The 15,568-nt window shown below is 31.6% G+C and overlaps 1 protein-coding gene across 6 annotated transcripts in view; it reads left to right on the forward strand.

Moving 5' to 3' along the window:
* The first annotated feature begins 3,651 nt into the window (after positions 1-3,651).
* Positions 3,652-15,568, forward strand: part of LOC143075681 (NAD(+) hydrolase SARM1-like) — a 33,943-nt gene continuing 22,026 nt past the window's right edge. For 2 of the 6 annotated variants that reach the window (XM_076251218.1, XM_076251213.1), the window contains exons 1-6: positions 3,652-3,736; positions 7,445-9,086; positions 9,545-9,721; positions 11,547-11,674; positions 12,383-12,615; positions 13,720-13,864. In XM_076251218.1, the coding sequence (XP_076107333.1) occupies positions 7,449-9,086; positions 9,545-9,721; positions 11,547-11,674; positions 12,383-12,615; positions 13,720-13,864 (2,321 nt within the window). In that variant the 5' untranslated portion in view covers positions 3,652-3,736; positions 7,445-7,448. Of the gene's footprint in view, positions 3,737-3,988; positions 4,008-4,550; positions 4,739-7,444; positions 9,087-9,544; positions 9,722-11,546; positions 11,675-12,382; positions 12,616-13,719; positions 13,865-15,568 lie in introns of those variants that run through there. The other 4 variants (XM_076251219.1, XM_076251217.1, XM_076251216.1 and 1 more) reach the window with 3 other exon arrangements.

The following is a 15,568-nucleotide window of genomic DNA, read 5'->3' on the forward strand; positions in this document are numbered from 1 at the left end:
AGCTGAAACATGTTGTCTTCAGTTTAGCAGGGACTTAACTCTTCATGTTCTTTTTGTCATTTTTGCACAGAGGATCTAAAGGACACAGCCAGTACAGGAAAGCTATGCTTCCAAAACGACATGTTTACACTTAGCTACCAAATAATGCATCAAAATAATGACTTTGCGATATATTTCTAGAAAATTTTGCAACTCTTGGACATAAAACACACCCTTTCTTATAAAAACAAAAAATTGTATGTATAAAGGTTTCTACCTAACGTTTGTAAACGGACTTCTTATTGAATTTTAAAGTTTAACTTGATTAAAAGTTAAATATAACACGTCACCAACCTTAAATTGTGTTGGGCTGAAAGACCTGAAAACATAGGCCCTACCTATCATGCTTTTATCCGACATCCCATATGTAAGGCTAGGAATACTTCTTTGCCATGCACTTGCATATGAAAAGAAGGTAGCTAACATTTTGAAATATTTCTCAATAAATATTTTTATTCCACAAAACATTCATGAAGAATTGCCATTTGATGTAGCTGCATGCTTCATGTGCAGCGACAAATATATCAATCATTATAGAAAAAGATAGTACAATATATGTGTTGCAATACATTGCTTTAGTCAATTTGAAGTTCCAGTTAATAGATTCTACAAGGTATTCACGGAGAGATGTTATTGGATGAAGCTGATTCATGTTCAGCGACAAATATGTCAGCCACAATACAATAAGATAGTAATATGTATGAGTTGCAAAACATTTCTTCAGTCAAATTAAAATTCGAGTTGATAGATTCTTGTTTACCAAACCAGAAAAAGCGATGTAGGAAACGTCTAAAATACACAATGCTTGATTCTATTGATATCTTGGTGTTTAATGCCACTTTCATCACTATTGGCGTTTTCATTGCGGACAGTTTTTATATGTGGAAAATAAAATTAAATCGAAAATAAACCTTTTACAAATGGTAGCATCTGCCAAGTGAAAAGTTCGTTCGTGTATATTTTTAGTCGCTGGGATGCTGTCTCATTGAGGGAAACGTGCATATCCTATTCACATGTTAGCGTGCACATGTCTTTTGGTTATTTGATTGCCAGGTTGCTGTCCCTTTGACGTTTACCCCACATTTTGAATTCTTTTTGCTGCACACTATATACTTTCAAACATGCAGTACATGTGTTATTTCATGTATTATAAAGTGAGAAAATGCTGAAGAGAAGAGCAAAGGACTAAGTAGAAAAAGAAAAATGATGTATTTTTTTTTTCGCTGTCAAAAATCGACCTGTTTTGGCTGCTCGTAAATCGGTTGTCTACAAATATAGTTCCTGTCATTTATATGAATGTATACTATAATAGATAATGTGTCTTTATAAAGGAAAATTTGGTTGCTTATATAGGGAATCATTGAAGCGTGACTGGAGTGGGCCGGCCGCCACCTCTTTGGTCAGTCAGTGGGCCCACACTTATGTAAATTTCTGGATCGGCCACTGAAGGATGCATGACTTTTTTTACAATTTAACTTATACAGCTTGCATGATACTGTGGAATTAATTGTCAGAATTGTACAAATGGCAACTCTGTCTATTTTAACAGCTTTAAAGCCTTTTAAGGGACCGTTCAATATTTATCAGATGGATGGGCCGGTGCAAAATGGGGAGGGGCAAGCACTTTTTTTGTGGAAATATTTGGATGGGCGAGAACTTTTTTTAATATATATAGTGGATGGGCTAGAACTTATTTTATTTGAAAAAAATTTGCTTTCAATTTTATCGGTGTGGAGGAAATTCCTTTTGCAGGCACAAAAAACATAAGGGACATGGTCTCAACAATAATTTTCAGTTTAGGCCAAATCCAGATAGTCATCTTTAAATTGTTTTATAACTTTTTCAAATCAACATGGATTTTCATAAAACTTTACAATTATTTCATTTATATATTGATCTTATAAAATACCAGGTTGTTTGGTAGTTTGGTTTATTGCTGTCATTCTATGAATTTAATAAATAGGTTAAAAAAAAGCTAAAATTTTCAGTTTTGGCTAAATCCAGATAGTCATCTTCAATTTTTTTTATAACTTTTTCAAATCAACATGGATTTTCATAAAACTCTACAATTATTTCATTTATATATTGATCTTACAGAATACCAGGTTGTTTGGTAGTTTGGTGAACTGCTGTCATTCTATGGATTTAATAAATAGGTTAAAAAAAAGCTAAAATTTTCAGTTTTGGCTAAATCCAGATAGTCATCTTTAATTTTTTTCATAACTTTTTCAGATCAACTGGCATTTTCATAAAACTCTACAATTATTTCATTTATATATTGATCTTATAAAATACCAGGTTGTTTGGTAGTTTGGTTTATTGCTGTCATTCTATGGATTTAATAAATAGGTTAAAAAAAGCTAAAATTTTCAGTTTTGGCTAAATCCAGATAGTCATCTTTAATTTTTTTTATAACTTTTTCAAATCAACATGGATTTTCATAAAACTCTACAATTATTTCATTTATATATTGATCTTACAGAATACCAGGTTGTTTGGTAGTTTGGTGAATTGCTGTCATTCTATGGATTTAATAGAAAGGTTAAAAAAGCTAAAATTTTCAGTCTAGGCTAAATCCAGAAAGTCATCTTTAATTTTTTTTATAACTTTTTCAAATTAACATGGATTTCCATGAAACTCTATAGTTATTTCATTTATATATTGATCTTACAGAATACCAGGCTGTTTGGTAGTTTGGTGAATTGGTGTCATTCTTATGGATTTAATAAAAAGGTTAAAAAAAGCTTAAATTTTCAGTTTAGGCCAAATCATTTGATAGTCATCTTTAAACTTCTTTATTACTTTTTCAAATCAATTTAGATCTTCATATAACTCTACAGCTATCTCATTTATATATTAATCTTACAGAATGCCAGGTTGTTTGGTGTTTTACTGTCAAATGTACGGAATTAATTAATAGGTGAAAAAGGGTGCATTAAAGTCAAAAATATGTCTGCCTAAATTGCTTAAAAAGACCATAATTTCTTTTTTGAAAGATTAGATAAAGGGACATTGGTATTTGAACTATATTTAACATGCTGTGCTATTAAGACAATAATTAGTAATTCAGCATATGATAATATTTTTACTAGTCCAAGAGCTATTGTCCCTTAGTTTAAATTATTTCCTTTATTTTAAATCAATATTTATCTGAGGCTGCAAATATAAAATCAAATATATACATGTATATTCATGCTGGTTTTAAAAACAATAAAATGTATGGTTCTGATACACACTTAAATATTTATATATAAATGGAATTAACTAGCACATTTTAAATTTTGTATTTACACCAAAGTCTATTCTTTGATTTCAAGACATAAACCTGCAAACTTTCAAATAGAAAAAGAACTTTAATATTTTTTTATTGTTTTAAGCTTTAGAGGGGCAAGGACTTTTTTTATAGATTTTTTTAGATGGGCGAGGACTTTTTTTCAGAATTTAAAAGGATGGGCATTAACTTTTTTAATGTATCAATATTAAGAATGCACCGGCCCATCCATCTGATAAATATTGAACGGTCCCTAAGTCTGACTAATGATTAAATTTCATTGAATGCACAAAGAGTGACTGACAGAGTTATCCTTCTTCTTTAAACTCTTCTGTGTTAAAAGTAAATAAATGAAGGATATTTTCGGGAATGTATTTTACGCAAATTCCTCAACCATTTGTCAGTGAATGATAAAGTGCCCATATGGTAAGAAAAGGGACGATCCATATACCTCTTTCCAATTCAATCATTATTGTTTTTATCATATGTATCAGTTTTTTTAGTGCAGTACGTTTTACACAAAAAGTGTATGTCTGCGTTTGTTTACATATTTTGTCATTTATGGTCATCTGATCAAATATGTCATTTCGAAACAACGGAGATGCCAACGTGTCCTGCATTATTTTTTGTTTAACAGCATTCGGTGGATGTAATAATAATGTGAACTTCATATCAAACTTTAAATATAGAAAATTTGGTAAACGCACAAATTGTGTGGCTACATCATACAAATGAATCCATGATATCTTGGCCTATAACAAAATCGGACTACAACAAACTCGGCCTATAACATAATAATTATACACTCTATATTGTGGGACCCTCCTATAATGCCTTCTTTTACTTTAGGGGTCCCACAACCTATATATATATAAGCCGAAACCATATAAACAACCAATATAACAGACATATACAAGCCAATATCATATAAACAATCAATACAACAGAATATATAATATTACAATTACAAAATGTATTTAAATACACACTATATTGTGGGACCCTCCATTTTTTAACAGTAATGTTGGGACCCCTAAAGTAAAGGAAGGCCACATAATTGGCCTCACAAAATCCAACTATAACAAACCTGGACTATACAAAACTCAGACTACTAGAAGAATATAAGTATGATCATGATGATGTTTGATGTTGTTTTCTTTATTTCGAAATTAATTATCAAATACTTCATTTGAAATTAATTATGATTTACAACACCTACAATAAACGTATTTACACTTTTGGTATTTAGATGTATATTGCCTCTGAATGTCCTTATGTCAACTCCGAATAACCTTTTGATGTCAAGCACAGTCATTTTTTGGTTATGACGTCAAATGTTTTGAATTATGATGTCAAAGTTTATGGGAACCTGTGTGATTATATGTAATGGTGGACAAATTTGCATACAAGTGTAACTACGTCTATTAAGTAAATAATTTATTTTTAACATTTTAGAAGCGAGTAATATACATGATATACATTACGTTAACAAGATATGTTTAAAACTGAAGAAAAGTTACAATACATGCATTTAACATGTTTAAGAGGGGGAATGAGCTTTATCAGGACTCCAGGATTAGGTGTTTTTAAGCTGGGGATTTCGGGATTAGTCCTTTAGGGATCAGGGAATTTCTGGATGTCAGATTTAAATTTCTATGACTTAGGGACCTCAGGATTTCATGTTTTTAAGCCCAGGATTTCAGGATTAGAACCCCTCCTATCCCCCCACCCCCTCCCCCTCCCTCATTAAACAAAGAAAATCTACCACTTATTTGTCTTTTATAAATTATTATTTGTAATAGTGTCCCTCTCAAAATAGGCTATCATATGCATATCTTATTTACTGGAAATATGACATCATGCCATATGTATTATTGACACATTTTTAATCACAACTGACACATGCACTGTCCACACTTGGGTTTTTGATTATTTTTATTGCATGATCACACAAATACTCAGCTTTTCTGGAGCTCTGACACATGTTCCCTATGCATGCTATGATATGATCTTTCTAATTTTAACATGTTTAATGCCAAATTAGAGATTTTCCACCATTTTCACAATCCACTGATGAACATAGAAAATGATAATGATGGGGCATCGTGTACTGGGGAAACATTCTTGTTTACACCCACAATGCAAAGAGTTATATTTTAGTACAATGTAGGAAGTTACTTACTGTGAGGGGTACAACTTATTTTTTTTAAGTAATATTTATATACTTGAAAATCAGATGTAAATTATAAATTCATACTTTCTTTTATAATTATTAGTCAGTCATGGTCAATTTGTCAGTTTCCAATTTTCTTTTTTATTGATATTTAAAAAAATCCTTACATTGTAGACTAGTAATTTTTTGAACTCCTTACACATGTTAAATTCTCAAGTTCATAACATGCTTCAATTTTTTTTCCTTTATGCATTTTATTTTTATTTATTTTTAGATAAGAGTTCATCATGTTCATTATTTTAACTCTAGAACTTTACAAAAAGATGTTATGGTACATTTTTGTACATGTATTTAAGTAAGCTCTTCATGGTCTTTATTAATGGTTCCCTGTATGCTGTTTACTTAAGTCAGTTTTACAAAATGTTTAAAAAAAACATACAAATGAGAATATTGTCATTTTACATGAAATTGTTCATTAATTTTATAAATTTCTAAATAGGAAATTAAAAACAACCATTAGTAACAGACAATTAAATAGTTATGTACTCAAGTAAAAAATACATTGTTACTTATTACAGTACATATATGTGCATACATTTATAAGGTAATTCTAAAAGACTTGGTAAGGGAGATAACTTAAATTTACCAATATAAATATAGATTAATAATTAAAATTGACAGTGAAACTTCAAATGGTCTGCAATTTTATTCACTATTGTCTTCTTGTTTCGCCTACAAGGCAGACGTCATCAGTATATGGTATCTACATGTACATGTATGTCTATGTCAGTCAGAGCTCAGACATATATAAGTCTGAATCTGCTTTTGACTTATAGAGGTCTTAATTTGTAAGTTTTAGGATTTGTCTCCCTTAAATGCAAGACAAAATACGACTTTAATAAGTCAAATTTTGATAAGCAAGAAATAATTGACCAGAATCAAAAAGTTGCAAAAATCGACTCCTACAACATTTTGTACAAGTCGATAAGTTATCAAAATTGGTTAACTTCAACATGTTCAAGACCCAAGCATATTTATAAAAAGGTCATGCATCTAAATCAAATAATGACAACATTGAAAGACAATGCTTTGTCTTCTAAAGAAAAATATGAATGAGAGTCTAAAAAATCGGAGATAATGTTAATTAACCTTACAATGCAACCACCTGGAACCACACATAATGAGGTAAAACATCTGTTTTTAGTTAGGATGTTCAATTAGATAATTAACATGATTAAATATAGACAATAGATATCTCAAGTCCTTGTGGACTCTCAGACAGGGTTTTGCTGTCATAGGTGGTGTACTTTGGCCACCAAGTAAAATCAAGTTTTTTCACCAACATAAATAGACCTTTTAAAACAAGTCTGTCATTTTCTGACTTAAATAAGTCTAAAATTGAAAACACATTTTTATAATAAATACATGTTTTAGATTGAAATACCCTATGGCATGAAGTTCAAAACCCATATGAATTTAACATAAATATAAGAAGATGTGGTATACATGTATGTGCCAATGAGACAACACTCCATCCAAGTCACAATTTATAAAAGTAAACCATTATAGGTCAAGGTATGCATGGTATGGTCTTCAACATGGAGCCTTCACTAGACAGGCTTATGCTGAAAACAGCAAGCTACATGTATATTTTTAAGGGCCTCAAAAAATTACTAGTGTAAAACCATTCAATCAGGAAAACCAATGGTCTAATCTGTATAAAAAAAAATGTGGAACGAGAAACAATTTGAATCACATCAACAAATGACGACTACTTAACATCAGATTCCTGTAAACAGGTGCAGGGTTTGTAAACGATTTAATGGTACCAAACCTTTAACCTTATTTGACACAACTGTGTAACATCACAACATAGTAACACACTATAAAATATCAATTGGATATAAGTTTAATATGAAAAAGGAAAAAATTGTGTATCAAACTTGTTAATTTTTTTTCAGAATAATGGATAGGAAGGGGAAATTGAGATCATTAGACAATGATGATGATGACGATGATTTTGATTCCATGTTTAGTAGGACTGGTCCCCTGTTGGAAAGGAAAGGTATCAGATCCATGAATAAATTTGATCCAGACAAAATGATCGACAAATCTGTATCAGAAAGTTCCTTGTTTAAAGAAGCAAGAGCTCAGAAATCCAACAAATCAGTATCGTACAAAGCAGCTGCACACAGTTCCTCAGATAATATAGATGACAACACAGGGATATTAGGGAATAAGAAAGTTTCTGAAAGTGCCAAAGTCTATTTTGATTTATCCAAGTCTGAGGAAACGGAACAAGCTGCTATGAGTATGAAGATGTCCAGTAAGGATGAAAGAGGCAAGGGAAAAATGGTCCAAGCTGAGGCCAGTAAAAGTAGTGTTCAGATGGGTCAAAAGTCATCAGTAGAGGCGTACAAACAAATAGACAGTAAGAGTAAGGGTATAATGTCCTCACAAGCCTCTGAAGAATCTAGCTCTTACTCCAAATCTAAAGAAGTAAAATTTCGCAGCTCAGAATGTTCATCCGTGCAGTCATCCATGTCGTGTTTATCTCAAGATTCTTTCTCACAAGACGCCATTATTGATGATTTGATGGAGAAAGAGGAAGCTGTACCTGCTCTATGTTTAAAATATCCCCTTGAACTCCCCCCGTCATACTCCAGTGACTCTCATATTTCCTGGCAGTGCCTAACAAATCTAAAAGTCAGTTATCAAAAATCTTCAAGAAATTTAGAACAACACATAGAAGCCATAAAAAATGCAAATGGTAATGTTAACGAGGAGATAAAACATTTAAACAGCATTTTAAGAGTAATAGAACATGCATGGAAAATGGAAATATATGGACGAGACTTATCCTACGGTTTATGTGATGTCATCAGACAGGAGGGAATTCTGGATATGGTCATACAAAATTGCTCATCATCAAATAAAGACCTTCTTAAAGCATCTGCTGGTCTACTCGAACAAATACTATCAACAGAAAATAGAAAATACGTGGTCGATAATGGTCTAGAAACGGTTATCAACATGACGTTAAGTTTGAAAGATAATCACGAATTTGCAAAATATACAACCGGTATCTTAGAGGGATTGTTTAAGGTGTCTGCTGAGGCAGCATCTAAAATGGTGGCACTTGGTGGACTTGATATTATACTTCACTGGTGTAGAAGTGCCGATCTTGGAGTATTACGACGATGTGCCAAAGCTATTTCTAATTTGTCTTTGTTTGGAGGAAGTGAAGTTCAAGAGGAAATGGCAACACATAATGTTCCTGAGTGGTTATTCCCCTTGGCATTTATGGCAGACGACAATATTCGCTATTATGCCTGTTTAGCAATTTGCGTCCTTGTCGCCAATAAAGAACTTGAAGCAGCTGTGATGAAATCTGGGACATTGGACCTTGTAATGCCATTTATAAACAGTACAAAACCATCAGTTTTTGCTAAAAATGACCTTGCACATCGTCAAGGTCGTGACAGCATCTACTTGGAACACCTCATCCCTTTACTATCTAGTCGAAGAGAAGAAGCCCAAGCCCTTGCTGCTTTTCATTTTGCGATGGAAGCTGGGATAAAAGCTGAACAAGGAAGAGTTGGGGTAAATTCTAAAAATTAAACACTTTTCAAAAAAATAATCTTTATCACATGTATACATATTTGTACATATGTAGTCTTATACACAAAAATGCAAAACATTGGAAGGAACTGACATTTCTAAGTTCTTGAATTTTCTAAACTTTTTAGAAGAAGAAAAAAGGATAACCATATGATAATCTTGATACAGTTCAGTAAATATTCACAACCAATAATGGACAATAATCATGCTGGTAAAAACAGTTTAAAAAAAATTATTGACTGATGTCATAAAAAGAACAAAATTGAATTATTTCTTTTAAATTTTAAATTTTACCCTAGATATCATTTAAAATGTATCCTCATTTTTATGTTAAAGATAAAAAAAATACACAATAATACCCATATTATATAGGTTAATTTATTCTCATGATATATCATTGAACCTAAATATTTTTATATTCATGTATTCTTTTGATATAGATATTTTATGATATTGGTGCTATTGAACCCCTGAAAACTGTAGCTAGTAGTCCCAATGCCACAGCATCAAAGCTAGCAGCCCAGGCCTTAAAGATCATAGGAGAAGATGTGCCACATAAACTTACACCTCAAGTGCCTGTCTGGAATATAGAGGATGTAGCTCACTGGATTAAACAGGTATTAGTTTAACGTTTACATATGAGTTGCGTGCGATAGAATGCAAATGAATTTCAATACAACTGTTAAACTTTTTTCGGGTTGCAAAAAAATCTATGGTAAGTATGTGACTGCTTGAAATTGAGCTGCCATAAGAAGCCTACAAAAAAGGGCAAATTCATCTTTAATTTTGTGTTTGATTGTAGGGAAATTAATCAAGATCTTTTACGTGAACACATATACATGAACATGCATAAGGTTGATTTCTATGTGACGCGCTTCATATATTTATTATCATGTGCGGCTCATATTCATATTATCATGCACATTTAAATTTTTAATGCATAAATATTTAGATTCTAAAAATTTTTTTTTATGTATGGTCCATTAATTCATTCACAAGCGAAACTAAAGGTATATCATATGTATGGACCAATTAACTCACAAAAGAAATAAAAGATTTTTGTATCCCATGACCAACTCACTCACAAAATAAACTTAAGTCTAAATGACACACATATGTAAAGTTAGGCTTATTATTTCAGACTTGAAACAGAAATGGTTTGTAGTTTATTTCTAAGACAGTGAAATTACTATGCATTACTTGTTTTCCTGACTTAACTGTAACTGTCAAAACTATACATCTATATACCATATAGGGGGTTATTTTCGCGGGTGTAAAATTTAGCGATTTTCCTTGAATAATGTATACAAAATATTTTGAAGGTTATTATTTATGCGAATTCAAAACTTTTATCCGTACCATTGCGTGTACACTTTTAATTTGGCAGAATTTATTTAGGCGATTTTGTTCTATCGGCAAAAATAAGCGAAAATTTACAACCCACAAAAATAACCTGCTATACGGTACAAATGTTTTATGTAATTAATAACAAGATCTTCTTTTAATTCATTTTCATCTTGATAAGATTTTCATCTTTAATTTCAAAGAAAGTGCTCCTTCTTTGGTTTTGGGGTCTAGAATTGATAGAATTTATATGTATATATATATATATATATATATTATTGCACGTTATATTTGGTTATCATGGTTACAGTAACACATGACTGTATGGTATGATCTGTCATTACAATTAGTTAATTTGCTTTAATAAGGAGGAAGTGTAAAACAAGGAAGAGCAATTACCACAGCCCTAAAATAGCAAAATTAGTAACATTTTCAATCCTTTTAATTATGGTTATTTTATAGATAAACAAATAAGATGAATTAAACACTTTAAGTGCAGAAGTGTCATTATGATGTCCTTATGAACATGTGATGATAAAGTTGAGCCTTATGCTTCTACTTTCACTATAAAAAATTATTTTACCTACAATAACATCTAGATCTTCATATAACACATCTAAAACTAGAATAGAATATCTTTTTATGTTTGACTTTGATCTCAAAATAATTCAATATTTGTAGGTTTTTATAGGCCCGTTTATGGGATTATTATGGCATACTGTTGTCTGTCTGTCTGCCTGTCCATTCATCTGTTGTCAACATGTCAGACATTATCTCAATAAATGCTTCAACCAATTTGCATAAAACTTTGGTGAATTGTTAATATCTATTGACATGAGCTCCCTTTTGATTTTTATAAATTTTAGAATTTACATTTCCGAGTTATGGGATTTTATTCATAAAAAGGGGTGATTTTCCAGTTTTCAGACAATACCTTCAGTGCTTTTGGCCGTTTTCATTTAACCTTTGGTAACTTTGACATTTGACATGAAGGCCCCAATAATTTATTTTTTGGGATGTTTCCAAATGTATATCTCATATGACTTTAGTCCAAGGGATGTCTCTAATATAAGGTATTTATAACATGCCTCTTGTTAGCAGGTTGGATTTAAAGACTATGTTGATGCCTTTGTAAGCTGTCGAGTAGATGGAGATATTCTATTACTGTTAACTGAAGATGAACTCCAGAATAGTATAGGAATGACGTGTAAAATAGCAAGAAAGAGGTTAGTTGTGATTAAAGATTAAAAACTTAGTAATGAATTCACAATACTAGAGTCTAATGCTATCTGTGTGCACCAAACAATAATATTTGATTGACAACAGCCTGAACAATTAGAATGAAACCAATTATAATTTTTTCGCTTAATCAAATTGGATACATGTACAAACAGCGAAATTACCTATATATAATCATGATAATCAATGGCAAGTTGACCCCAACATGTTCCAATAAGTGTATATGTTTCTGCTCTGCAAATGTATCTCTGTATGCATCAGTCTGAAAATATTTTGACTGTTTTCACATAAATAATGAGATGTATTTTTATTGTTTGCATTTTGTGACACCTAATTTTTTTGGCACATTTTACAAAAATTATTTAAATCCATAACATAATGGTCATTGAAAATATATGTAGTCAAATGTTTGATAGTTGTTTGGGAATAATTATTGTTGCAAAGATGCAATTATTGATTGATTGATTTTAGGTTGCAATATATCAAGTCCAAAATAAGTGTATTGAAAGAATTATACAATCATAATGAAAAACACAAGTCAAAAATCAGTGAAATTCAGTACTCAGTGAATATAAAAGATATCATGTGGATTTCTTATTTCATCCTGTTTTTTAATCTGATAAACGTTCACCAGCTACCCTTGCTAAATTATTCCCTAAATAAAATATTCAAGAAATGACTGTATGTTTTTTTAGATTTTTAAGGGAGTTGAAAGGTCTAAAAGTGACGGCTGATTATTCATCTTGTGATCGTAGCCAGATTGATAGCTGGATGATGAAGATATTACCAGACCTGTCCCAATACACATATTGTATGCTGAAGAATGGAATGAGTAAAGAATTACTGTCCACTACGAGTCATGAAGAGCTGAAAGAATGTGGAGTCACTAACCCTATCCACCGTAGACTTATACTGGAACATATTGATGGTAACTTTATTATTTAAAAAAGACATTGAGTTAATATTAATGAGACAGCAACGTAACAACACAAAAAACTGTAAAATATTAAGGTTATCATGTAGTGTTCAGCAAGCTCAGGCTCTTTATCACCATTTGCTGAATAGACTTTACAGAGAGTACTTTAAACACATAAGCAACACAATGGGTGCCACGTGTGGAGCAGGATCCAGAGCACCTGAGATCACCCCTAGTTTTTTGGTGTGGTTCCTGTTGTTTATTCTATAGATTTCTATGTTGTGTCATGTGTGCTGTTGTTTGTTTGTCTTTTTCATTTTTAGCCATGGTGTTGTCAGTTTGTTTTAGATTTATGAGTTTGACTGTCCCTTTGGTATCTTTCGTCCCTCTTTTAAAAGATCTGCAATTGACACTCAATGCTTTCAAAAGAACAGTCAGACATCCACTGACAAGTTACACGTTAACCAGAACATTCACATGATCATGTGGTGGGGTAAAACTAAAGTTTAGAGAACTCAATCTTTTATCTTTCTTTGGAAATTGGAACGAACAAAATAATGGGAAGAAGTCAGATGTAAAAAGAGAGTCAACTCAATAATGTCAGTATTGTAGAAATAAAGATTTTATAGTACAAGACATAAATAAAACTGTTCTAAATCATCCTTACAGTTACTGAAATAATTTTAAAATTGTTTTTATATGGTTTACTAGATTATAAACTAGTGATAGAATTCTAAAACTATGCACCTCCTTAAAAGCAAGAGCCTCAATACATTGCAATACCACACATCCTTTAATCCAAAACACAAATTTAAAGACATCTAGAGGTTTATACAAGGATGCCAAAAGATCTTGAACAATAATTTGTGTCAAGACCATTTATAACACAGTTAATCTATCAGACTCAAGACAAATTGAGAATAAATTAAACTAATATCAAAGATTTGCCATCAACACCAGATTGTCTGTTGGAACAAATTCACTATAAAGATAGTCATGAGCCTGTAAAGTCCTTGTCAAGTGGTTTCTGGAGGAGATTTGTTTTAATTGCAATCTTACCATATATTCTTACTTTCTATAACAGAAACTGATGTGTATTAATGTATTCTTTTGTAGATTTATACTGTTCTTTACCCAAGTATGGTAGTTTTAGCAGTTTACAGAGACAGAAGAGTGTTGATGTGTCTAGTATTTCTACCCTTCCCAAGGCTGTGGATGTGTTTATAAGTTACAGAAGATCGACAGGATCACAGCTAGCCAGGTACAACAGACCTACCATAGTGAGGTTGAGGGATCTTAGTAGACATATTTTATCTAAACCTTATTGATTTTGAATGAATGTCTCTCAAGCAAAGTTGATTATTTTTATGCCCCACCTACGATAGTAGAGGAGCATTATGTTTTCTGGTCTGTTCGTCTGTTCGTCCGTCTGTTCGTCCCGCTTCAGGTCAAAGTTTTTTGTCAAGGTAGTTTTTGATGAAGTTGAAGTCCCATCAACTTGAAACTTAGTACACATGTTTCCTATAATATGATCTTTCTAATTTTAATGCCAAATTAGAGTTTTGACCCCAATTTCATGGTCCACTAAACATAGAAAATGATAGTGCGTGTGGGGCATCTGTGTACCATGGACACATTCTTGTTTAACCTATATCTTTTGAGCTTTTTCCAAACTTAATAGTATGTTCACAATTTTTTTTAAATAATCCAGTTTAAGGATAGATTGATTAATTGCAAGTATATTGAAAGTTTAGAGAGGGTCAATTGACTTAATATGTACTTATTCAATGTTGTTTATATTTGATTGCTTCATTGGCACAATATTCATACATTGATTTGCATAGCCAAATGACAGGATCCCATACCTAATCCTATAGAAGTCTCCAGGTTTGATTTGGGTTTTTTCCTTCAAAATCTGCATACTTTGTTTATCAAAAGGTTTTTAAAATTTTCCCTGTTATTTAATTGAGAAATGCATTCATTCAAAGTCCCAATAATTTTACCAAAGAAGCATTGACATGTAGAGTCCCCACTATTTTAAAATCACATGACCACAAGGCTCAAAATAACACTTTTCCTATAGTCCAGTATAAGAGACACAATTGGTCCGACAAGTAAATTGCCATCATATGCTTGTCTGATGGATAACTGAGGGCTCTCAAATATGTTTGTTTTCACACATTCTTTAAGTGCCTGTTGAAAGTCAGGAGTCTGTTATTCTGTGTTGTTTTTTTGCTCATGTCCTTCCTATTTCTGACAAGCTACAATTCCATTTAGATTGTAATATTTGGTCACTACTTGTCTAATGAGACAAGTTTACAAAAAAGTTTTTGTAGAGACATGATGTCACCATACAGCAACTATATTATTGTAGCAATTTTAAATCAAGATAAATATAGTATTAGTGTAGTTGTCTCCCTTTGACCAGGGGTTTTCTGTTTATTCACTTCATGGCAGTTTTACGTGCTGTTGGAATTATTATTTTCCATGTATTGTTAGATAAGAAAGACATTGTTTCCTTTTAAGCTTTATTCATGATATTATATTCCACTTCGTTCCAATAATATAAATAAAATTACGGGTTTATTGTAAAGCAGTGATATTGTTGTCTTTTTTCAAAACTACCTCTACCGTTTTTTATTGGGAAAATTGCATATTTTTTATTGAAATTGGGAAATTTGTATTTTTTATTCTAAACACATCTCCGATTTTTTGCTGACCTTTGCTGTCTTTTTTGCACTGTTTTTTCATGTATATTTTGGTTGTCAGACATTTTCAACCTGAATGGTACTTTTCGGAGAGGGGAAAGAAACCAAAACAATAATGGTACTTAATGCATTGAAAACCATATGTGTTACAAACACCATGATGATTCTGATCAGAAAACTGGATCCCAAAAGTGCTTTCTAATATCAATTTACAAAATAATAACATGAATACGATATTTACAAACATTTATACTACC

This window comes from Mytilus galloprovincialis, chromosome 5, assembly GCF_965363235.1.
Source record: "Mytilus galloprovincialis chromosome 5, xbMytGall1.hap1.1, whole genome shotgun sequence".
NCBI classification, from domain to species: Eukaryota; Metazoa; Mollusca; class Bivalvia; order Mytilida; family Mytilidae; genus Mytilus; species Mytilus galloprovincialis.